Consider the following 24,056-nt stretch of genomic DNA (forward strand, 5'->3'; position numbering starts at 1 on the left):
CCATCCATCCATCATCCATCATCTATCCATCCATCATCCAGCATCTATCCATCCATCCATCCATCATCCATCATCCATCCATCCATCCATCCATCCATCCATCCATCATCCATCCATCCATCATCCAGCATCTATCCATCCATCCATCCATCATCCATCATCTATCCATCCATCCATCCATCCATCATCCATTAAACCTAATGCCTGTTGCCGGATCCACACGGTTGCTGGAGCCTATCCCAGCTATTGTTGGTTGAGAAGAGAAAGTCGTAGCTTCCCAGCATCCTCTCAGACAGAACTAATCGTGTTGGTTGAAAATCAATAGTTTCAGACAGTTCAACTAACTCAGATAGTTCAACAGTTCATAAAACTAAGCTCCAGAATGTTGGTTCAAATGGAATCTTCCATTCAAGTGTCTCAACCTTTAGATGAATGGATCACATGGTGCTGCAAAGCATTCTGGGCCTCTGATGAGTAAGACAGCACTGTATGAGGACGAGCTGTTCCTAAGTTAACGTCATGTTGACTGTGCAGGAGCCACCACCGCCCCCACCCTGATCTTCATCCTCCCCGGCCTGTTCTACATCCGCATTGTTCCCAAGACCGAGGAGCCGATGACCTCCAGACCAAAGATCCAGGTGGGTTTTCCCGACTCTTCAGAGCGCTGACGGGTGCAGATGCTGCAGTGACCTTCGTCTCTGGTTTGCAGGCGGCGTGCTTCACCTCTCTGGGCTTCATCTTCATGATCATGAGTCTGACGTTCATTGGAATTGACTGGACGAGTGGAGAACAGCGAAGTCTGGGTGGTCATTAAGGTGCCCCCCCCCCCGTGAACTACGGACACCAAACGCAGAACCTCCAGCAGACGGGCAGAAACGATGAGCGGTGCTGGGAGGTTCTGGTTTCAGCTGGACTGTTTCTGTTAGCATGTTCCTCCACAGCGTTGAATGCTGTGGTTCTACCAGCTCTGCATCATGGTGGGGGAGCTCCTCTGCTGCAGAGCCGATGAGCATGAAATCATGGAGGACCCTCAACCACAGAAACGCCTTTGCTCTGTGAAGGCTAAAGCTGGAGTTTCCCCACAGTAGAACCAAAATCAAAGTGATTTCTGAGAAACGGAGAGAATGTGTTTACGGTGAGGCTTAAAGATGCTGTTCACGAATCCAACGTGGTGCTACGAAACATCATCCAGCGTGAGATGAAGAAGCCATAGCTTTAAGAAAATGTGATTTTTCTATTTTAAAGTCATTTGAATTCATGCAACTGTGAACCCCTTCCAATCATTTGGTATAATTTGTTATTTGTTTTCAGAAACATTTGTTAAATGTTGAATAAAGATTTCCAAATATTGTTTAAATGACACGCGGAGCTGAACGTCACAGCTGGTACACGTATACAGTCAGACGGTGGATCCAAGTGCAGCAGGTTTCTAGGCACAGACAGGACAACAGCTAAAAGTCCACAGAGCTAAACCAGGGTCAGGCCGGCGGGGGCCAAACACCAGCATGAGGGCATCAACCAGAGAGGTCCGGGTCCAGCGAGGGTCGGGGCAGGCGCCAAACGAAACAGAAGATCAGGTCAGGAGGAGAACGCTCAGGCAGAGCGGCACAAACAAGACTCCACACTGGGCAGAGACCAAACACTGCTGGAGTGATTGCTGATGGAAACCAGCTGTGGGGCTCCTGGGAGTGACAGCAGGGGCTGATGGGAAGTGAAGTGTGGAGAACCAGGAACTGTTAGAACTCTGGAGATAGTTCCTGCTGGAGGCCAGAAGGGGAGACGGGGGGCGATTCATGACATTCACACACAACTTCAATCACAGGATTCCTGTCTGACAGATTATTGATTACATTCAAACCATTGACTGTAAAAGAGAAGTGGACAGAATGAGTGTGATGTCACTCATAGAAAATGTCTTATTTTTGGCTCCAGTGAAATGAAGCCGATTCAGACGCCATTTTTCCGTGAATTGGATACCATTTTTCCGTGAATTGGATGCCATTTTTCCGTGAATTGGACGCCACCATTTGGTGTCAGATGAAGCTAGTAGGACTGTAATGATGAATCAGTTTCTGTTCCTACGATCCAACCAGATCGATGAGTCTGAGGCAAGTATTTAATCTAGTTAAATCAACCTGTAACCTTAAAGAGAGGAAAAGAGAAGTAAATCAATCCATCCTGGAAAATACCGTTTGGATTGACAAAAGGTGGGTTTATTTTACTACAGCATAAAATCGACCATCATTCAGTCTTCGAATGGATCAAAGTCATGTGACCAAACAGTGAGCTAGAATGTTCTAATGATGATTCTGATGTGGACAAACTTTAACAAACTCAAAGGTGAATGGGTCATATTAATTCTTGTTTACTTGTTTGTACACAGATTTGATTATCTGGAAGGAGAACAAGAATCTGGACACTTCACCAGAGCAGGAAAGGCTTCTATAAAACGAGTAACAGCTGGTGGTTCCTCTGTAGAAGTCTGGCTTCTTGAAGCCAGCAGGTACTTCCTGTTTGGAAGACCAGGGGGGAGGGGCCACTCAGTCCTGTTCTATATATACAGTCAATAAGCAAACCTGAATATATTTAGACAGTCTCACATTAATGTGCCAAAGACTTCGGTCAGCCGTACTCTTACTGTGAATCACTAAAGTTCCACTCTGATGTTTTTAACCTGATGATGGAGGACAAATATAAAGTTCAAAGTAGCATATCTTTATTCAAATCATTGTTAATCGGGAGTTGCTCCGCCCACAACTCAGAGGAGAGTTTGATGAGTGACAGTATACTGAGGTGTGGAATCATCAGACGGTAAACTCCCAGGATTCCCCCTGTGTAAGGCATCTTTATTCATGTTTGCACACAACAATACTTTTGTGCTGCGTCTCCACAGCTTTCATTTAGATTACATTCAAATGCCATTCACTCCTCATTTAAGGTCAAATATGATCATGACAGAACTGCTGAGGTCTGAAACTGGACTCGTGTTAGGAAATCGTGGTTCTGTGAAAGCCTCTGCAGTCTGTGTGATGCAGCTTTCAAGCCCCAAACAGTGAATCTGGTTCAGCTGGGAATGAGCGCGCTCCGTCCACGTGCACATTACATTTCTGGATTAGTTTTGCTGTCTCTCTATAGAAAATCACAGCCTGCAACCACAGGGAGAGCCGCCTCCATCCAGCACCGCGTGGCTTTCAGCCTCAGCTCTTCAGCCAGGAGCTCAGCCCTCTTTGACTTTGGCAGCGAGTGCAGCGTTCTCCTGGCGAATGGCCTTGAAGTCCTCCAGGATCCGCTCCAGATTTGACACCGTTTTGTTCCCATTCTCTGTCTCGATCTGGAGACAAGCAGAGAAAGTGACCTGTGGATCTGGAGTCAGCACTCATTTAAAACCATCGGGTCCTTCTCCATAAACATCTCCGTTCTGGTTCTGATGGACTGTGGAGCGGTCGCTCAGGCCTCTCAAACCTGCCGTTCAGAACTCAAACAGAAACCTGATGGCTCCTTTCAGGAGAAGCCTGCTGGAGAAGCTATCAGCTCATCCAACCAGTGAGCTGCCGCGGTACACCGGTGAGCTGCCGCGGTACACCAGTGAGCTGGCGCGGTACACCGGTGAGCTGCTGCGGTACACCGGTGAGCTGCCCCGGTACACCAGTGAGCTGCCCCGGTACACCAGTGAGCTGCCGCAGTACACCAGTGTTCTGATGTGAAAACATCTCCCATCAGCAGGATGTCACCTCTGTAATCATCCAAACAGGTCCTGGTATAACGCTGAGAAGATCTGAATATGAAAGATCCTAACAGACCGTTTTATTTGTGTTCGTTTGATTCTGTTCCAAACGCTTTGATCAGAGAGTCTGTAGTCGAGAGATCCTGGACCATCATGGATACAGAGAATAGATTTTCTCTTTTTTTACATTTTTGGTTTTGCCTTATGGTTTTTGTCAAGGACAAAGTGAACCTTGAAAACACTGATTTAATCAACCACATTCTAGACCAGGAGTGACCAAATCCAGGCCTCGAGGGCCGGCGTCATGTCATTGAAACTCCTTATTGGTTATAGAAGAAGTCATTGTAAACCAAAATACTGAACGCCTCCAAAGACCAACATGAAATGGGCCGTCCTCTACACTACAGCTGGTCTGACTGGATACATAAAACTCTCTGTGGTCCTTCCAGACCAGCTGAGCGACCCGGGCTGCTGGCTGACAGACTGTAACCGTCCCGACAGGACCTCCAGTCCTACCTGCTCCTCCAGATCTCGGATCTCTCTCAGGATCGTGCCCGTGTCCTCGATGGTCTGGATCAGCTGGTTACAGTTCTGAGAAGAAGAAGACCAGCGTTTCCTCCAGGAGAACCACAGCAGCCTGAGGCCTAACTCATTTAGACTTAGTGACCTACTTCATGCAAAGCCGCCAGGTACTTGTAGGACTTTCGGACGGATTCGTCTTTCTTGGCGTCCTGCAGGAGAGAAACAGAAGTCACAGTTCAGTCTATGTACATCTCTGGTGTTCCACAGGGTTCTTCTGTTGCTGAGCTGTCAACACGCCGCTCCACCAGCCGCGCAGCTGTGGCTTCAGCGCCGGTTCTGATCTTAACCGCTCCTGGAACCCACATCCCTTCCCGAGCACGATCCCAACAGAACATGAAGCTCCGTGGGCCTTTGATGAAGCCGTCGCTTCACTCCAGACCGGCCAGGCTGCAGACTGAGGCTCTGACCAGCATCCATCTGTACAGGCCCACCTTAAAGACCAGCTCATCCGTCACAGCAAAAGTGCGGTCCAGTTTCCCCGTCAGGCTGTTGATCTCCTTCTGCAGCTCCCTGGTGTCCGACAGAATCTGCAGGAACGAGTCACAGCGGAAAACAGCTGTGTACTGAAAACCACTAAATCTGTGATGGAAACCCGTCAGAGACGTCTGCGTCAGAACGACTCGGACCTTCAGGAGTCCAGAGAGACTCTAACCTTCGTTATCTCCTCCTTCTGCTTCTTGATGTTGCTGACGATTTCCAGAATCCTCTGAGTGTATGCTGACCGGGACACGTCCTGAGGAAGACTCTCCAACTCCGTCACCTGCGATGAAGGACAACGTTTACGCTGGTCTAAAACCAAACTGTGAGCGTGGGAGGGTCTAAACCGCAGGAGGGCAAACTCTGTGACTGTCGGGCCACAAGGGTTCTAAAATATGACAGAAGGGTCGGATCAGGAGCAGATCCATGCCAGGTTTTAGTAATTCAACCTCTTGAGAGAAAGAAATAACATGGAATGTGGACGAAAACGTATTTTCATTCTGATTTAAATACATTTATTTATTTGAAACAAAACATTTGGAGATTTTATTTCAACACTGAGTTTTATTCTCATTTTAGAGTCAAATGCAACGATGGGTTGATGTCCTTCAGGAAAAAAAACACAAACTTGGAGAAATGCTGCGTTCATGTGGTGTTGGAATGATCGAAAGAATTACTGTCTGACTCAGAAAAAACACACGAACGTCGGAAAAACAACAAATCTTCCAACAACACATGAGTGCAGAATAACTTTATAAGAATAACTCAGTTTATGTAGTGCAGCATCTGTAGGGACCAAATCCAACATCCTAAAGGTCATCAGTGTGTTTATTCCAGAGGAACAGGCTTGATGGACTGCATGTGGTTCTGGAGCTGCAGGTTGTAGACCACAGTCTGAACCAAACCCTTCAACACCTGGAGCAGGAGATGACGCCTCCAGGACAGAGACGTACCCGGGGAACTATGCAGGTTCAGGTGTTTCGTTTTTAGAAAGTTAAAATGAATCATCTGCAACTGTGACAAGACCAAAATCTATAACCATCACAGCTGCCGGGCGCCGCGCCGCCATCAACGCTTTGACCGATTTTCTTTGGATCGGGTCTTTAAAGATCAACTTTGAGGATCTTCCTTTGGACAGTTTTGAGCCTCCGGATGCAGAGCAGTTCCTGGTTTGTGATGCTCCACTGCACTCCTAAAGTTTCATCTTTGCACTCAGTATTTTCTCTGAAACTCTGACTAAAGTTTGCTGAAGCAAAGTGCAGCAGAAGGAAAATATTGAACTTTCCAGCCGTTGTGCTGCACACTGAACCTGAGACGGGTTGTGTAACATGAAGATAAAACACGAGGACTGAAGCGGTGAGGTTCCTTCATGAAACAGCTCGTCCTGACTCCACAGGAATGATCCTGAATCAGGGATGATCTGCTCCATGTCTGAACCTCCAAACAGCGTTTCAGTCCTGTGACAGTAAGGACTGCATCTGTGTGTTCGTAGACACGTGTAACAATGTTCATTTAAGGGTTAAAGAAACATGCTGAGTATCTGCCCCACATGCACACTCATACGTGCACACCTCCAGCACCACAACAACACACGTTTGGTTTTCGGCTCCCGGGCAAAGACACTCCCGCCGTTGTCATGGCAACCCAGAGGCTGCTCCAGAGACGGAGCTCTCACCAGCTGCTTGTACGTCTCCTCCTTCTTCTTGGCCTCCTCTGTGGACACGTGGATCTTCTCGTGCAGAGACTTGATCTCCGACAGCTTTCTGGAAGACTCCAGCTGAGGAGAGGAGACGACATGTTTGCATGTTTGAACTGAGACGGCGAGAACCCCGATCCCCGCTTACGTCTTGGCGGCTGCAGATTTCCTTGAGTCTGCGATGCTCGTCAATGAGTGGAGCTCGATGCTTCTCCCACTGAGACGCCAGGCTGACCACCCGCTTGGCGCTGGCCTCCACCAGAGACTGCAGGAGGGAGGAGGTCAGCGGCGAGCAGCAGACGCCACCGCCTGCTGCTCGCCGGCATTCCTACCTGCAGCTGGACCACGTTGGCGTCGGCGTCTGGCAACAGGCCGATAGTTTTCTTCTTGACTTGAAGCTTCTCCTCCTTCTCAGAGTTCCCCAGCTCCCTCTGCTTCAGCTCGTCCAGCGCCTGCAGGGACACACCTCAAAGTCACGTCTCCGTCTGCACTCTGAGTTCATGACGGACGAGTTCTCCTTCCACCGAGACGAGCAGCTCAGCCTTTGATCACATCAGCATATGAAGCTCACAATCTATAAAGCAGAAGTGAGGCGTGGAGAGGCTGAGCTGCAGCAGCAGAACATCTGTGACTTCACCAAGAGGTTATTTTCAGAACTCCTGCGATATAGGAGGGATCTCTGCAGCCGAGGATCCAGGAGGAACGTCCCATTCATTGGAAGGACAAACTGTTTGAATAACTTTCAGAGGAGGACAAGCACCTGTGCATGAGTGACGGCGGCGTGCTTCATGTCTGCTGCTAGGCGCTCCACGTCACTGCAGAGCTGCTGGAACTGCAGCTGCAGAGCAGACAGCTCCTCCTGCTGCCGGAGCTGCACGTCGCCCCCCAACTCCCGCGCGCTCAGGATGGGGCCCGCCGCCGCTGCTGCTGGCGCCTCCTGGAGGACACATCAGAGCCTCTGAAAGCTGAGCTCTAACTAATGTCACTGATCGGTTGTTCTTTGTTTCTATTTTGTTTTCTCACATTAAACAGTCACTTCTTGCTGTTCCCATTAAATCAGGGATCCCCGACCCTCAGGACGTCCTGAGGGTCGGGGATCCCTGATTTAATGTTGGGTTGGGAGTGAAGATACCTGCAGACAACAGACGTTCCTAAAAGCAGCAATCTGTTTGCTATTAGGCAGCGCCTGCAAAGAATTGTGGGATTTTTCTCACAAAGGTCAGCCTGACGTGTCTTAAATGAAGTGCAGGAACAGCAGGACTGGTTTCCTTCAGCTGCAGAGACCTACCTGTGTGAAGGTGAACTTCTGAGTGTGGCTGAAGTGGGTGCCCTTCATCAGAAGGTCTTCAGAGGGGGCGGAGCCTCTGAAGGACTGGAGGACATCAGACAGGTCGGAGGCAGCGCGAGGAAAGGCACTTTCAGACGCGGGCTGCGCGGCGGAGCGCAGCTGCTCCTGTATGCGTTTCTGCAGCCGGGCCAGCTTCCTGGAGCGGTACTCCTGTTCAACATCACGCCGGAAACACCCGAGTCAGCGTCCGCTAACACAGAAACCATGTGACACAGAGCAGGGCGGCTTGCCTGGGGAGTGAGGCGGGACAGGAGGCCCTGACTCTTCCACTCGCTGTCCCACTCCTGAGCGGCGCTCAGCTCTGCGGCGTGCTGCTCCAACAGGGACGCCGCCATGGTGGCGCCGCTGGAACACTGAGCAGTCACTGGAGCAAGAACGTCTCGGTGGTATTCTGTCACCTCTGGAGAGAACGTAGAAACGGCCCAGACGAGTCAGCAGCAGCCAAACACAGTAACGACCTGAAGACTGAACACGGGGCGGACCAGGAGGCACCGGGACCCTCCAGCCTGAGGAGGTCAGGGGCGTGACCTCGGCAGGTCGGGGGCATGACCCCCTCAGGTCGGGGCGTGACCTCCTCAGGCTGGGGGCGCGACCCCCTCAGGTCGGGGGTGTGACCCTGTCAGGCCGAGGGCGTGACCCGTCAGGCCGGGGGCGTCACCTCCTCAGGTCGGGGGCGCGACCCCGTCAGGTCGGGGGCGCGACCCACTCAGGCCGGGGGCGTGACCCCCTTAGGACGGGGGCGTGACCCCCTCAGGTCGAGGGCGTGACCCCCTCAGGTCGAGGGCGTGACCCCCTCAGGATCATGGTCGTGACCTCCTCAGGTCGGGGGCGTGACCTCATCAGGTTAGGGGCGTGACCTCATCAGGTTAGGGGCGTGACCCCCTCAGGTCGGGGGCGTGACCTCCTCAGGTCGCGGGCGTGACCTCCTCAGGTCGGGGGGCGTGACCTCCTCAGGTCACTAACTTGAACAGCAGAAATGTACCTTTGAGGTCCGTCGTCTTCGAGTCTTTCATGCAGTGAGGAGAGCTGAGGGTCCGAGTGTAGAAGCTGTTCAACGCTCCTCCACTCTGAACAAAAGAAGGAGTCACAGTGAATGAGGAGCATCACACAAATCCTGCTAAAGAAATACAGCATCAACTGAGAAACCAAAGATCTGCTCTGTCAGTCTGATAGAAACCTTTTTAGAACCTCTGGGAGCTCGAGGAGACTGTTCTCCGAAGCAGAGAAACTTCTAGGAGGAAAACCAACGAGGTAAATCACTGGAGATGACACGCTGGCTGGGGGCTCCCGTTCTACAATGGATCCACCCAGCCCCGATCAGAAAGACTCGGGCACCAACGCAACAGTGGGGAGGCGGTCTTTCATACGACACACGTCCCGGTCCGCCCACCGGACGGAGATTCAGTGCTGATGGACTCTTCCCTCTTCACTACTGAGGAAATCCTGGTTAGTTCATGTTTGTCCTCTTAGTAATCTGATTACCAGCAGGTCGTCTGATCTGGTCTGAGGTCTAACACACAAATACCACCATCATCCTCCATAACACTAAAACATCAGTGGTCCTGCCAGAAAACCTGGAATCTGTGAAGTCTAAAGCTGTCATTGACTTTGAGTAGATCCTCCTAAACGTTCATTACTGAGAGTAAACTCACTCAGATCTTCTTCAAATGTTTTCTAGTTCTCTTTTATCAGCAATCATTCACTAGTGAAAGTCACATTCTAGTTTTTCCAGATCTGTTTGTCCAACTGTAACACAGTAGTAAACAGACATCTGTACCATTCCAATATGGCGTCCAGCTTTAGCTAGCATGTCATCTGCAGTGATGTAACTCACTGAGGAAAACAGGCTCACGAAGGATTAGATTTAGAATTAGAATCATCTTTTAAACTATTATAAAAGCATTCAAGTGGTTTTGTCATTATGATTAGTGCCGTCATGCGATCAACATTTTGTGTGGTTAGTTAATCGTGACCTGTAATTAATCAATCAACTTTAATTGCAATGATTTATAACCCAATAGTTGCTGTGAAAAGCCTCATTTTTAGGTATTTCATTTAGGTTTGTAATATTGTGCTGCTTCCATAAACATCTCATCCTGAACTCTCCTCCTGCTCGCTGACCGAGTCTGACCGCTGACGGACACCTGCAGGGCCGTACCTGTGTTTCACAGTGCAGAGGCAGCCTGCAGTTTGGAGGCACCCAGGCCAGGTCCAGCTGGGCTCTGACGGCAGCAGCGATGGCTCTCTGGAGGACCGCAGACTTTCCTGTGGGCCAACAGGAACCATTGATTTATGTAAGACACCAGGTCCTCAGCAGGACAAAGAATCTGCTGTCCCTGCTATCATCGGATGTGAAGTGATTCGATCCTCGTGTGTCAGAACCACTCAAAGCTTTTATGAGGTAGAACCTGGATTCACAGTCCTGACTCTGTTAGAGGAAACGACGGCTGAGCAAACAGGCTGAGAACCAGGTCTCATCCGCTGATGGAAACGTCTCTAACCCTCAGTCTGGATGTTACCTTCAGCTGCTCTATGAGGTGTGGCTGCAGGGAGAAGCAGACAGGTGTGATATCCGTACCTGAGGGCTGGGCCGAGGCCTCGGCGCTCTCTCTGGGCAGCTTCTCCACCAGGAACATCAGCAGGGAGCGGATCTCCGGCTCGCTGCTGTACAGGAAGGTCTGGTAGCCGATCTCGCCTTTGTAGCCGATGTCCTGTGAGGAGTGACAGGATGAGCAGCAGAACTCAGAGCTCTGCAGGGCCGTGGACCGGTACCAGTCCACGGGACAGCTGGTACCGGTCTGCAAACTGAAAATAAAAACACAACCAACATTTGTTTGTTCTGTTTCATTTCTAATCTGATTCTGAAGGAAGTTTTATTTGGGAAAACTGCTGGATTCTCTGCACCACGTCCGACTCATTCTTGACTTGTCAGGTCACTCGTGTCCAAATCCATCCTCGACTTTCTTCAAGCGGCTGCACCGACTGCTAAATTAAACGCCCAAGCTAACAAAGTTAACAAAAAATAAATGTATTTTGGAATTTACACAAAAAAGATCCAGAGAGGAAATAGAAGAACTTCAAAATAAAAGAAATCTGCATTTAACAGACAAAACTAGGAATCTTTCCTCCAAACATGGATTTATTGGGACAGTTGTTCCCACAGACCATAATAATAAAGCAGGATGTCGTTAATGAAGTGACTCAAACGGTGGATTCATGTTTAATTTATATCAGTCTAGATATTTGATCATATTTATGTATTTTAACAGTGACAGGAGGCTGAAGTTGGCGTCTGATTCTTTAGCTTCCAGTTTGACATTCATGGAAAATCACGTTTTCCTACATGAAACCTAGAGAACAAATGAAGTTTAAAGCAGCTGCAGATGTTTTACAGAGAACGAAGATAAACTCTATCCTCAAAAGTTCAGGAAAACAAACGTTCCCTTCAGCCTCGTCCAGCCGGTGGCTGACAGTGACCCGCTCCGGGGCTCCGGGGCTCCGGGGCTCCGGGGCTCCGGGGCTCCGGGGCTCCGGGGCTTCGGGCCAGTTGCTGCTGAAGCTCTAGTCTCTATTCCCGCCATAAACGAGTCACCTGACCTTGGCGGCAGTCTCACCTGACAGGCCTGAGCCAGGCTCATGCCCACTCGGAAGCGCGCAGACATGCCGGGAGGGAGGGAGGGGGCCAGCGCGCCGCCCAGGCCGGGATCGATCACTCGAATGCATCTGACCACGGCCTCCACCAGCAGCTCGCTGGTGAACTGTCTGACGCCGTCCACGTCCTCGTCCACGTCGCTGTGAAGGACACGGGAACAGCTCTGAGCAGCAGATATCCTCTTCAAAAAGCACAACAACAATCTGGTAATGGGGCTAAAAGATGGTCTAACCATGAAATCTTGTTTTAGGAAAAAGTCACAAAAACATTTTCCTAAAGTAAGATTAACTCATTTTCTGCGAGAGAGAAAATAGGACTTTTTTCTGTTTGGGTCTGTTTACTTTCTTAAGATTCAGTTTTCTGCCATAACATCCACACTTTCTGTGGTTATATTTGTAATAAAGCTGCAGTTTAACAGAGATTTGTCAGATATTCTGAGTGGAAGGTCGGGGTGTTGATCTCAGTTCATCTGTTCAACAGGAACAAAAAAACTGAAGAGAGGAAGAAGCTGAGTCGGATGTCCTCCCTGGGAGTAGATTTACCTGCAGGTTATCAGGTTGACGCATGAAAAAAGTTTATTGAAACAGTAAAAGCTCCAAACGTTGGACCTGACTGAAGGACAGGAAACAGTTCCAGCCGTTTGTCGAAGTTAAACTTTGATAACCTTCATGCGTCCCGTCTGCAGGGAGGACTGGAGAAATGTCATCAGCTGCAGCCGCGTTTGTCTGGTATCATTGTTTGTTTCAACATCCCAGCATTCAGAGGACACGAATGTTCTCGTGAGCAGATGTCGAGTCTGGATAAAAACCTGCTTTTCATGATTCTGTAGAAGTAACTTCTGCTTTTACAGAATCGTGACAAACACTGTGAGTGTGTTGATGGCAGCTCCGCGCACAGCAGTGGAAAAAGAAGTCGATTTAAGAGTACAAGTATACTTCAGTCTATTCTAAAAGTGAGAGTTTTTATTGACTCCTCCTTTGTGGATCTCTGGCTAAAGAAAAATCAAACGTACTTTGCTCTAAAAATTAACAGATTTTTGGACTACAATGTAATGTAGAAACAAAAAAAACTATTCAAGTCAGTCACAAACAGCTGAAGTCCAGTATGTATCACTCCTGAACTACACTACCCATAATGCCCCAAGAATCCATTAACCACATTTATCAAAGTCAAATCAAAACCTTTGGACAGATTTTGAGTCGTCTGGAGGTCGGTAAGCAGAACCAGAATTTACACTTAAGGTGACCCGATCTTAAGGCGGTATTTTATTTTTATTTTTGAAAAAAATCAAGAATTTCTGATTTAATTGTGATTAGATTTACGAATGTGTGGCTGAGATGTACTAACAACAGTCAAATGAACTGCATATGTTACTTCATCACTGCTGAGGTTACACTTCAGTCGCTGCTTTGAGATGATTCTACAGGGAGCCTTTTATTTTGAAAGGAAGTCATGTGAAGTTATAAATCATTTCATAGATGAGGGCCGCTCCTCCAGAATCTACTGGAATTATCGTGTTAACAGTTGAAAAGTTGACATCTGGCCTTTAATATAACATAAACTCTGGAGCTCTGGTGTTAAATGGTTTAAATTGGTTTATCCTGTCTCCTTTTATTCACAGTAAAGGTAAAAATTACACTTTTAAAGTTTTAAAGTGTCGTTTTAGAGTGTTGAATAGATGTTTCTCCTGTTCGGCCCGTGACCTGAGGTGCTTCTGGATTTTGGCCCCCGTGTGACTGAGTTTGACCCCCTGCTCTATAGTATTCTTGTGATACTCAAATATTCGTTTTCTAATGAACTTCCAGTGTGGGTCTCAGGTGGATCTGCAGCTCTGTAGCTGGAACATGAAGGCTGCTCTCTGAACCGACAAGAGCCGCGCGTGTCTCATCCAAACAAGTGCAAATATCAGCTGATACGTGTTTGGATTTCAGCTAAAACCCAAAGCTGCAGCAGAAAGCTCCATCCAGACCTCAGCAGCCCGGAGGTCTGTTAGATCCTCCACACCGGGACAGCCCGCTGTCGGTGTCAGAGGGCAGAGCCTCCAGCGGACAGAGCCGGGTCCACGCTGGGGTCCGCTCCTCCATCCGCTGTGACCACAGACGGGACCGCATGTGATGTTCTGCGGATACTTACGTCCCGACCTGCCTCAGGGCGTGAATCAGAATCCTGTCAACTTCCTCCATGGCGGAAGTTTCCCTCCGAAAGGCGGCCTAAAGCGGAGCGGCAGCGGGTCCCGTGATCGCGAGCAGACTGGCTGACATGAGTTAACTGACGGGGTCAGCTCCACACGGACGAGCGCGGGCTGAACGTTCAGCTTCCATCTTCTGTCTGCACTAAAGTAGCACCCGGAGAGCCGCCGCGCTCCTCACGTCCTCGATGAAGACCTGTTCGCTCACGCGCAGCGGCAGAAACCTTCGTCCACAGCGGAGCTTTCTGGGTAATCAGCAACTTTCCTCCGTCCGAGCGAAGCAAACATTACTGGAACTAACTGCGGCATTCATCATCAAGATGACATTTTTTCACAGTGGAAGTGACCAGAAAATAAAACCGAAGGGACTTCTGGGAAATTGAGTTTTGATGGCTTCAAAAAAGGGGCCAAGGAACATATTTGACTGCATTTCCCAGCATGCACTGAAAGGGATCGTCTCGTGATCCAAGAGTGGAGAAAGCGCCTGCGGTGTCTTAGTGCCCTCCGTGTTCATCCTAACTTAGTCTGTGGGGTTTTATCAGACTGTAGAAGAAAGAAGAATGTTCTCAGTCAATGTTTATTATGATAATAAAACGTGTTCCTGTCTCAAAAAATGTTTCTACCACTTTAAAAAACAAACAAAAGGTATGTGGACTTAGTTAGGGAGGATCATAGAAATAATACATTTTCCATTTGAAGATTATTTAGAAAAAAATAGATTTAACAAAGAAGCTTTGTTTACTGATCACTAATACAATCACCAGCAAATTAAAAAAAAAATTCTTAGCAGAACCAGCATTAAAATATTTTAGAGTAATAAAATATGTATGAACTTATCAAATAAATAATAAACAATAGAAGACACTTCTTGTCTCTCCAATTAAATGGTTTCTGAGAACAAGATATTATAGAACATATTGCTTATCTTCTTAATGAAGAACTTAAGAAGTGAAAACTATTGAAAAGTCAAAGATCTTAAGTTCACGACCTCAGTCCAGAAAAGGAAACAGTAAAAATCAACTTAGGCTTATCCTCGTCTGCTGAAACACATGCTTCCACTTCAGAATCTTCCTTTTTCTCCTTTAATATAAAAGTAAAATGAGAGTCACCAGAAAGTTACTGGAACTAAGAGTTCTTCTCTTTATCAACATGATGCTTTAGTCCATTCCAGCAGATTCTTCTTAACATTAACATGCGATATGTCCGTGTCCATCCTCATTTGTACAGCTTTTAAATCAAAGTAGGTTAAAAAACAGTCGACTGAACCTGGTTCATCTTTACAGGTTTTAGTCCTTTTCAATTCAATTCAATTTTATTTATATAGCCCAAAATCACAAAGAGATTTGCCTCATTGGGTTTAAAATATAAACAATAGTTAAAAACTAAACAGACTACATAAACTGGTTATCCCTGCCCTTAGACCCTCCCTCCCTTTCACCAGGTTTGGTCATTTCTGTGTTGTTCCTGTTTGTTTCCCCAGAGCCCAAATAAAAGCTCAAAGAAGAGTTAGTTCTGAGAAAATCAGAATAAATCTGCTGCAGTCAAAGGGAGGAAGAGCTCTCGAAACTGAAAGCAACAGATCAGCAGTAAGAAGAACTTTTAAACAAACCTTTTCATTACTACTTTACTGAGAACATGAGACAAACGGTAAAGAGAACAATTACTGTGCAACCTGCACATCAACCATCAACATTTACAGTTCAGAAGTCTAAACTATTTTATATAAAAAATAAAAAAAATATGTTTTTTTTGTTGCCTTCATATGTTGCTTGTGTTGTTTTGTAAAATAATTATAATAAGTCCCAATGGAAAACATAAAACAAAGTTGTGAAATGCTTCACTTGTGGATGTGGAATTTCCCAAAAGTAATAAACAGATGAGCAACAAAATGAGATTTTTGGTCAAACCAATTAAATAAAGAATAACATGACTTCAATAACGTTAATTCGGATATTTAATTTATTGATTATAAATTCTTCCAGATCAGACCAACTTTTCTTCATGCCCTGATAAAATAAATGAACATGTTCTCCTTACTTGATTGGTTTATTTTAAAACTCCTTTAACATGATAAATCGCAGAAAAAGAAATGAAGCCTTCTTTTTAAATCATCCGTCTGGTGTTCATGACTGCCGCGCGGCGGGAAGAGCAGCTGCTGGTCATGGAGACGCAGTACCGCTTCCGGCCTGAAGGGGGCAGTGAAACGCCGCGGCGCTGCGTTGGCAGTCAGCTCCGGGGTCAAGAAGAAGAACCCCGAACTGGGGAACTCGGTTGATGTCAGCATCGTTATGTTGTGATCGCGGTTTCGATGCAGGAGGAAACCCGGACTCCGAGGATCCGTCCTGTTCCCGAACGGAGACCTTAAGATGGCAGGCGAGGAGGAGAGGGGGGTGGTCCGAGTCAAAGTGAGGGTAAGCTGCGCGCGCGCTCGCGCGGGACAAATACCTGCCGCTCTTTGTTCGTCTTCAGGCTGTTTGTCCTGAAGCTGCTGGTCGCTGATGATCGATTTATCCTCAGACAGTCCTCTTGTTGATCAACCAGCTATACCTCACAGGAGCGCGCTGACGTCACCCTGGGAAGGCACGCGCGTGCATGGCCGCGGGTGTCCGCCGGCGGTCCGCTCTGGTCGTGTTTACGTGGTCCTGCGGGTTGTTGGTGCTGATGGAGGAGCATCACTTAAACGGACAGACAGAACCGTCAGTCTGAGCGGAAGTCATACAGCTGTGTTTCCTGTCCGGCTTTCAGGTTGTTGACTTAAAGTAGAGCAGGTTTGGTTTCTTTATCCAATCAAAATGAGGTTTCACTTTACCCACCGCGTTAACATGCCACGTGACATTGGTATATAAAGATTAAAGCTCAGTTTCTGAATATTTCTTTATTCAAACGGTTGTGAATCAGATACAAACATGCAGATAAAAACTCTCAGTTGTGATATAGAAGCTGTGGTGGGCGGGTCCAAGTCTCCCTGCTCCGCCCCATTCTGATCTGCATTTACAGACATGTAGATCCATGAACGTCTTTGTCTTCTCTCTGAATCTGGACCAGAACTGGACGGCTGGATAGAAATGATATTCCTCCGTTTTTGTTGCTCTGCTATTGTTAGCCTGGGGTAGCTGTAAGCTAGCAGGGGAGAGTGTAAACAAAGGGATGATGGGATATGAGTGCAGGCTTACTTCTGTGCCAAGATTCCTTCCCAGCTCAGAGGTGAATTTCTGATAAACTCCTGCCGTTCTGCAGAAACTATGTCCTAGAAAACAACACAGTTTTTTTATGATAGTTTTGTCAAAAACAGCATAATCGAAACGAAAAAATGACAGAACAGTTTTCCAATAGATCAAAGGTGGTTGGAGAGGATTATAGGTGGACTCCTGAACTCCCCCTGTGGGGGCTGAGGACCCTCAGGGTCCATGTAGTGTTGGTGCAGATGTAAACACTTTTATGAATCTGATGAGTCCCTAAAGACATGAATATTTCTTCTTTACTATGAAGCATGAACTTCATTTTAGATTTTGACTGAGGCTTTAAATCAAAGTAACCAATAAAAATGTTAAAAAGTAACATATCATAGTGAAGTGATGTTAGAAAAATGTCTCAGCAGCGACACAAAGAACTTTATTTTAATGTTTCTAGGAAGTCAGGATCAGTGTGGGATCTGACAGACGTTTAGCTTCTGTTTTTTGTTGAGCTAGAATCATCAGACGTCACTCGTTTGAGGAACATATGAGTGTGGGTAGAAACCTGGAGCAGTTCAGGTACAGAGCAGCTGATGAGTTTTCCTCTCTGTGGCATCAGTGTCAGGACCTGGGATCTGATGAAGGCAGAAGGAATCGGCTGAGATCTGTTGGTGGGTTAAAAACAAGGCGTGCAGCTTCATTTCAGATCATCTGCAGAGGCGTGAGTGTGAGGGCTGTTGGTGTGGAGCAGCTGTCTGGAACCTGCACCGCCAGATCCACATGAGGCTCCTCGGCCAAACATCAAATAAGTCATGGAGGCTACTGATCCAGACATGTCGACCGTCAGAGTCAGCAGCTCCTCCGAACCAAAACGAACTAAAGAAAACAAATAAACAAATCCCACAAACTAAGACTACCAAGGTCCAAACTAAAATAACCAAACCCAGCAGTGGAAGACTGCTGAGGACAAAGAGGGAAAAAGAACAAAAAAATAAAGAAAAGAAAAAGGAAATAGACATTATTTAAAGTAAGGACTACTTAATTAGCAGTTATTAAATTTAGATTAGTTACATTTATAAACTGATGTCTGAGGTTCACAGATGATAAACTATGATGGTTTTTACATCCTGTTGACCTGAAGACGTCTTGTTTGATCAACTCTACCTCCAGAATGAACAGATTTATATGTAAAGCAAAACTTTGATCTTTTGTGAGTTAAAATCACATATTATCTTCTGCTGCACAACAATGGTTACTAGCTGCACTGAGATGATCCTGTTTGTCACAGAGAGTCTTTTAAAAAAAAAAAAGATGTTTGATTCTTTTTATATTTTTGCTTTTGTTTGTGCCAAAAAACAGACATAATTCATATATATTATTTAAAAAAGAAGGTCATGAATGTAGATCCATATTTCTTAAAGACTAATATAAGACTATTCAGCTGCTCCTAGAAAACGAGCCCAAACGGCTCTAACTGTTAAAGGTTGCTGACCCCTTTGTGGAGTAACCCCACCCCCTCTACCCGTCACCCAGAGCCCCTCACAGCCCCAACTGTGCAACAAAAATGGCGAGCAGTATCGGAGTTATCCAGCTGTGCAGTTTGCAGCTGAAGTCCAGATCTAAGAGTTTCTATCAAACGAAACTATAGACTCAAATGAATAAATCTGTAAGCTTTAGTCTGTCGCTGTCACCCTGTCATGAACAACAGACTGTATGAGAGCAGCAGGAAAACCTCCTCTGACTCTGAAGTTCTGGTCTCCACGTTGTTCTAACTGAAAAACAAAGACCTGGAAACGTTCAGGATTCTGGTTCAGTCTGAGCAGCAGGACAGAGAGTTCACCTGGAAGGAGCTGAACACACCTGTAGCTCTGCCCCCTTGTGTCCTCCTCGGGGTCTCTGGGGGCTTCAGTCACCAAACAGCAGCCAGACTCCAGGTTGGGTTAGGATGCTGGAGCTCAGACGAACAGGAGGGGCAGTGAGGAGGCCTCTGGGGGCGGCACCTTTCCTGACTCCTCCCTCTGGATCAGAGCGTGGTCCCTTTGACTGCTGGAACTCCAGAGATTTCTCTCTTTCCTGCCGTGATGAATGCAGGTCGATCCTAAATGTAAAAGACGGTTTCAAACTGCAGGTTTAAAGGAGAGTGAATCTGTGTTGGGACTCTTTCAGAAGTGTGACGGCGCTCTTCCTGTGGAGTTTCGCTCGTTTGCCGTGGATCCTCAGATCACGTCTCTGGAGGTCCTGCAGCACATCCTGATCCGAGCCTTCGACCTGAGCGGGTACGGCCTCCCGCCCCGCCTCTCAGAGCCTAGCGAGCGATGACGCGCTGATGCGCTTTGTCTCCTTTCCGTGTCTGAAACCAGGAAGCGGAACTTCAACATCAGTTACCTGTGTCGCGACCGCAGCAGCGCTGAAATGTACCTGTCCCTGCTGTCCGACTGGGATCTGGACGTTGCTTTTCTCAGTGCAGCCAAACCGTTTCTGCAGCTGAAGATGGACGTGAAGCCCTCGGAGGACAGTAAGAACACCTTCCTTTAGTGCAGACGGCGAGTTGTAAACGCTGCTGCTGCTGTCGATGGATCTGCTCTGGACCTGGAGCTCCACAGCAGCTTGATCACTTTGGTTTTCACTGCAGGTCCGGTGATGGAGGACTGGGACATCATAAGCCCCAAAGACGTGATCGGCTCCGAGCAGCTTCTAGCAGAGAAGACGAGATCTCTGGCGTCTGCAGCTCTTCCCTTCACGCAGTCGCTGCTCTCCCAGGTTCCTCCTCTGTACAGCTGTTTATGGAAGAGTTTTTGAGCCATAACTCCAAGTATTGAGCATTTCTCAACTGACAATTCAATGTACAAATTTATCGTGGAATTGAAAATGCATTTTGCAGCTGGCAATTCAATATGAAAAATTACAATTCAATATGACAATTAAAAAAAAAATTCTAAAAACACAATGAATTGCTTTCAACATTGTCTGGAGTTTGTGCTGTCACAATTCAAATGAAAATGCACTTTGACCTTTCATTTTGAAAATACATTTTGGAATTTACATTTTAATATTTTAAAATTACATTTGAACACATGGTTTGGTTTAAAATCATTTTAAAGTAAATTAAAATCTATTGCGTAGTAAAATCTAGGGCTGGGTATCAGTTATAATTATCCGATTTTATTCATCATTCTTCTGATTCTTCAATCTAATTCAACTTCGAGTTTACACATTTATACACATTTGTTTAGAAATACATTAAACATGTTTTGATTGTATTTACATTAATCTGATCCAGATCACATCCTGTAAATGTATCAGTGAAATAACGAGATTATTAATATCATCCAGAGTTACATGATTCTCTAAAGGAGAAGTTCTAACTAAAATGTTCAGATCATTAACATTGGAAACATTGTTCTGCTTCTCCTGGAGGACGTTTCAGTTTGGCCACTAGGTGGCGATGGTGCTATAGCATTACAACTTATTCCAGAAGAAGAAGAAAGAATGAGGAAAAATGATGTTTTAGACCACAAATGGTTACTTTGAAAATATTTCCTTAAAAGACTTTGTATAATTCATGTCTAAGAGTTTATAAAGATGTTCATTTAGTCAGCAATACATGTTTAGGTGGACCTAGCGTTAGCATTAGCTGTCCTATGGGAAACTCCATTAAATGCTAGCATCAAGCTAGTACATTTTAGTTTTATGTGGTAAATCGATTTATATTTTTTATGAATTGATTATTGATCAATTAGACTTAAATGGATTCAAACTGATCAATCGATTTTATTAACCCAGCTCTAGTAAATCCCATGCTCTGCTTGTGTCAGAACTCCAATCAGCTCGTAGAACGGCGCCCCCTGGTGTAAGGTGTTCTCATTTGCATTGCGTGACTCTTAGTGTAAAAATGTAATTTGTAATTCTGTCAGGCGCTCATCAGGGCGGGGCCTAGCACCTCCCTACATCTGCTAAACCCCGTCTCCATCTCCTTTGTTCGACCAATTAAAATATGAATTACTCACCTAACCAATGGAATCGCTTGGTGTCTGAGGTCAGAAAGAGAATTCTCTATCTGCTCATTAACTATCTTCTATGACCTCGACTCCAAAGACCAACTGTGGAGCACATCCAGCATTTTCGTGTTTTCTTCTTGCTGTTTAGTCCCCAGGAAGTCTTCAAGTCAAAGCGCCGTGATGCCTGACCATGCTGCTTCACCTGTTTCAGGTGGGACGTACCCTGTCCAGGGTCCAGCAGGCCTTCACGTGGTCCTATGGGGAGGAGATGAAGCCTTTCAAGCCTCCCTTAAGCGACTCTGAGTTCCACAGTTACCTGAATGGACAGGGTCAGCTGACCCGGCCAGAGGAGCTCCGGCTGCGGATCTACCACGGGGGGGTGGAGCCCTCTCTGCGCAAGGTTTTGGATCTGATCGGTGTAGCAGTTACTCTGCTGTAGGTGCATGTGTCCCTGAGAACATCCCCTCCAGCTTCCACTGTCTGCTGACAGGTGGTGTGGCGGTACCTCCTGAACGTTTACCCCGACGGCCTGACCGGACAAGAGAGGATGGACTACATGAAGAGGAAGACCCGGGAGTACGACCAGCTGAAGAGGGAGTGGACCGCTCGGGTCAGCCAAGACGAGCTGGAGTTCATCCGGGGGAACGTTCTGAAAGACGTGCTGAGAACGGACCGGGCCCATCCCTACTACGCCGGCTCTGAAGACAGTCCACACCTGACGGCGCTCACCGACCTGCTCACCACGTACGCCATCACTCATCCTCAGGTGAGACAGTCACACGGCACACCTGATGGAGCCGACGCTCTGTGACGGCGTCCAGAGGATTCTGCACGGGAACAATGGAGCCGAAATGAAGTCTGAAGCTTTGCTGCTTCATTGTATATGAGCACTGGACTGAGTGGCCCCTCCCCCCAGCGTTCCAATCAGGAAGTCAGAATCTCATAGTTTTATAGAGAAATAAACAGCTTTATTTGTCGGAATAAGCATTTTACTAAATTAAAAACCCTCTTTTTTTTAATAACATTTTTCTTTCTTCAAGTTATTCAATTTATTCACCGACCAATCAGATGCCTCAGTGAAAGCTGGCGGTCTCACGTTGAACTTTAAAAACATTTGATTGACAGATTTTCCTGAGCCCTCTTTCAACTGGAAGGGGTGGGGCTTTCCAACAAACTCACTCCTGATTGGTTATTCTGGTTGCCATAGAAACACAGACTCAGACCGACTCGGACCAATCACGGCTTTACTGACGACGTCTGGCTCCAGCATGGCGGCAGCTGTGTCACAGAAGAATGGCGTTCTTTTACTGGATCTGGCAGTAAAAGGTTCCTAAGGATGTTTTGGATAAAGCGGTCATAAAAATACAGATGAAATGGAAAATGAGGTTGTTTAGTCTCAACAGCTGGAGGGAGGCCGTCTGTGAGAGAAAACACCTTAACCTGAGATGTCAGGTTCAGATCTGCAGCCTGAGGCTCCAGGGTCCCAGGTGGCTCTTTAACCCCTCCATTGTGGTCTCTGGTTAAGGAAAATACATTCTTAATTTAAAAAAAGTAAAATAAATAAATAAATAAATATGCCCCATAATGCTCCAGGGATCCATAGTGCAGCTTTGTAGTTTAACAAAGTCAAACTAAAACATTTCGACAGATTTTTGAGCACAGAAAACCAGTTGGAGTCAGTAAGTTCAAGCAGCTCTGAAACTTAAGCTGCATCTGATTATTTAAGTGGACTTTATGGTTCAGAAATAAAAGTAGCTCTGATTAGTTTCTGGTTAGTCAGGTTGACATATTTCTGTCTGCGATCCTCCACAAACAGTTTTTAATCACTGCTCATGTTACAGTCCCACTACATTCACTGGATGATCACGTGTGAGACAAGGTGTCTTTACTTTGAACACACACCTGCCCGGTCTGTGAAATATTCTCCAACTGAACCCGCTCCGTGGCCTGAAGAAGGTCGTGGACCGCTGGTTTAGGGTGCGGGTCGACCCCCGGGGGGTCACTCCCAGAGCTGACGGCATGTTTCTGCTTCCAGATCTCCTACTGTCAGGGCATGAGCGACATCGCCTCTCCCATCCTCGCCGTGATGGACAACGAAGCCCACGCCTTCATCTGCTTCTGCGGCATCATGAAGAGGCTGGAGGGGAACTTCCGCCCGGACGGCCAGCTCATGTCCGTCAAGTTCCAGCACCTGAAGCTGCTGCTGCAGTACTCGGACCCAGAGTTCTACTCCTACCTGGTTTCTCGGGGGGCCGACGACCTGTTCTTCTGCTACCGCTGGCTCCTCCTGGAGCTGAAGCGGGAGTTCGCTTTTGACGACGCCCTGAGGATGCTGGAGGTGACGTGGAGCTCTCTGCCCCCAGACCCTCCCGAGACCGAGGTGGAGCTCGTGGGGCCGCGCTCCGGCGTGTCGGGCCGCGGCGAGGAGAACGGCCACGGAGAGGACGCGGAGCAGAAGGAGACGCAGCGGAGGCGGCACATGCTGAGGCCGTCACGGGAGGAGGCGTGTCCGAGCGGCGCCGCCATCGCCGAGGAGATGGAGGAGGCTGGGAGCGAGGGTCCCGGCGTCACGCCGGAAAGGTCGGAGGTGCGCAGACAAACCAGTTTTGGAGAGTTCAAATACTACTCGGCTCGAAACGAGGACAGTTTTGAGATGGAGGACTCCGAGCCCACGCAGGACGCCGTCACCTCAGGGCCAGAAACCAACCCCTCCAGCCGCCAGTCCACCGTGGACAGCGAGGACGACCCGGGAGAGAAGACCCCCCTCATTAAAACCGACGACAGCCCCGACTCCTCGGCCTGTCAGACGTCAGGAGACTCCGCCCACATCTTCAACGGAGCCGACGCCTTTCCCGGAACTGTCCCCGGAGCGCCCGCGTCCGTCACTTCCCCCTCCCACAGTCACAGCCGGTCCGTGCTCTCCTCGCCCATCCTGTCCTTTGCAGGAGGCCCCGCCCCCTCCGCCGCCAGCATCAAGCCCTGCTCCCTGCCCCCGCCCCAGGAGTTTGGCAAAGGAAACCCCTTCATGCTGTTCCTGTGCCTGTCCATCCTGCTGGAGCACCGCGACCACATCATCAAGAACTCGCTGGACTACAACGAGCTCGCCATGCACTTCGACCGCCTGGTGCGGCGCCACAACCTGACCCGGGTCCTGCAGCGGGCCAAAGCCCTGTTCGCAGACTACCTGCAGAGCGAGGTGTGGGACTCGGAGGAGGGGG

At 47.7% G+C, this 24,056-nt stretch overlaps 3 protein-coding genes and 1 long non-coding RNA gene across 5 annotated transcripts in view; 2 read left to right on the plus strand and 2 right to left on the minus strand.

Moving 5' to 3' along the window:
* Positions 1-1,360, plus strand: part of LOC112140871 (sodium-coupled neutral amino acid transporter 3) — a 15,907-nt gene extending 14,547 nt beyond the window's left edge. For both annotated transcript variants that reach the window (XM_024263890.2, XM_024263889.2), the window contains 2 exons: positions 535-638; positions 710-1,360. In XM_024263890.2, the coding sequence (XP_024119658.1) occupies positions 535-638; positions 710-814 (209 nt within the window). In that variant the 3' untranslated portion in view covers positions 815-1,360. The remainder of the gene's footprint in view (positions 1-534; positions 639-709) is intronic.
* Positions 1,361-2,825: 1,465 nt separating this feature from the next.
* ccdc22 (coiled-coil domain containing 22) lies at positions 2,826-14,072 on the minus strand. Its single transcript, XM_024263891.2, has 16 exons — positions 13,613-14,072; positions 11,442-11,619; positions 10,406-10,538; positions 9,986-10,092; positions 8,810-8,894; positions 8,058-8,227; positions 7,768-7,977; positions 7,240-7,416; positions 6,812-6,931; positions 6,628-6,744; positions 6,459-6,560; positions 4,959-5,066; positions 4,738-4,833; positions 4,396-4,455; positions 4,241-4,315; positions 2,826-3,331 (listed from the first exon to the last, which is right to left on the minus strand). The coding sequence occupies exons 1-16, from the start codon at positions 13,660-13,662 to the stop codon at positions 3,218-3,220; spliced, it is 1,902 nt and encodes a 633-aa protein (XP_024119659.1). The 5' UTR covers positions 13,663-14,072; the 3' UTR covers positions 2,826-3,217.
* Positions 14,073-15,697: 1,625 nt separating this feature from the next.
* LOC112140877 lies at positions 15,698-16,428 on the minus strand. The gene is made up of 2 exons (XR_002918283.2): positions 16,113-16,428; positions 15,698-16,027 (listed from the first exon to the last, which is right to left on the minus strand). It is a non-coding gene; the product is annotated as an uncharacterized LOC112140877 (long non-coding RNA).
* tbc1d25 (TBC1 domain family, member 25) overlaps positions 15,941-24,056 on the plus strand; it is a gene marked incomplete in the record, with an annotated part of 17,594 nt that continues 9,478 nt past the window's right edge. Inside the window, 7 exon segments of the mRNA XM_036213006.1 lie at positions 15,941-16,078; positions 19,007-19,116; positions 19,201-19,355; positions 19,473-19,600; positions 21,050-21,238; positions 21,329-21,604; positions 22,874-24,056. Of these exon segments, the coding sequence (XP_036068899.1) occupies positions 16,034-16,078; positions 19,007-19,116; positions 19,201-19,355; positions 19,473-19,600; positions 21,050-21,238; positions 21,329-21,604; positions 22,874-24,056 (2,086 nt within the window).

Source organism: Oryzias melastigma, linkage group LG7 (assembly GCF_002922805.2).
Source record: "Oryzias melastigma strain HK-1 linkage group LG7, ASM292280v2, whole genome shotgun sequence".
Lineage (NCBI taxonomy): Eukaryota > Metazoa > Chordata > Actinopteri > Beloniformes > Adrianichthyidae > Oryzias > Oryzias melastigma.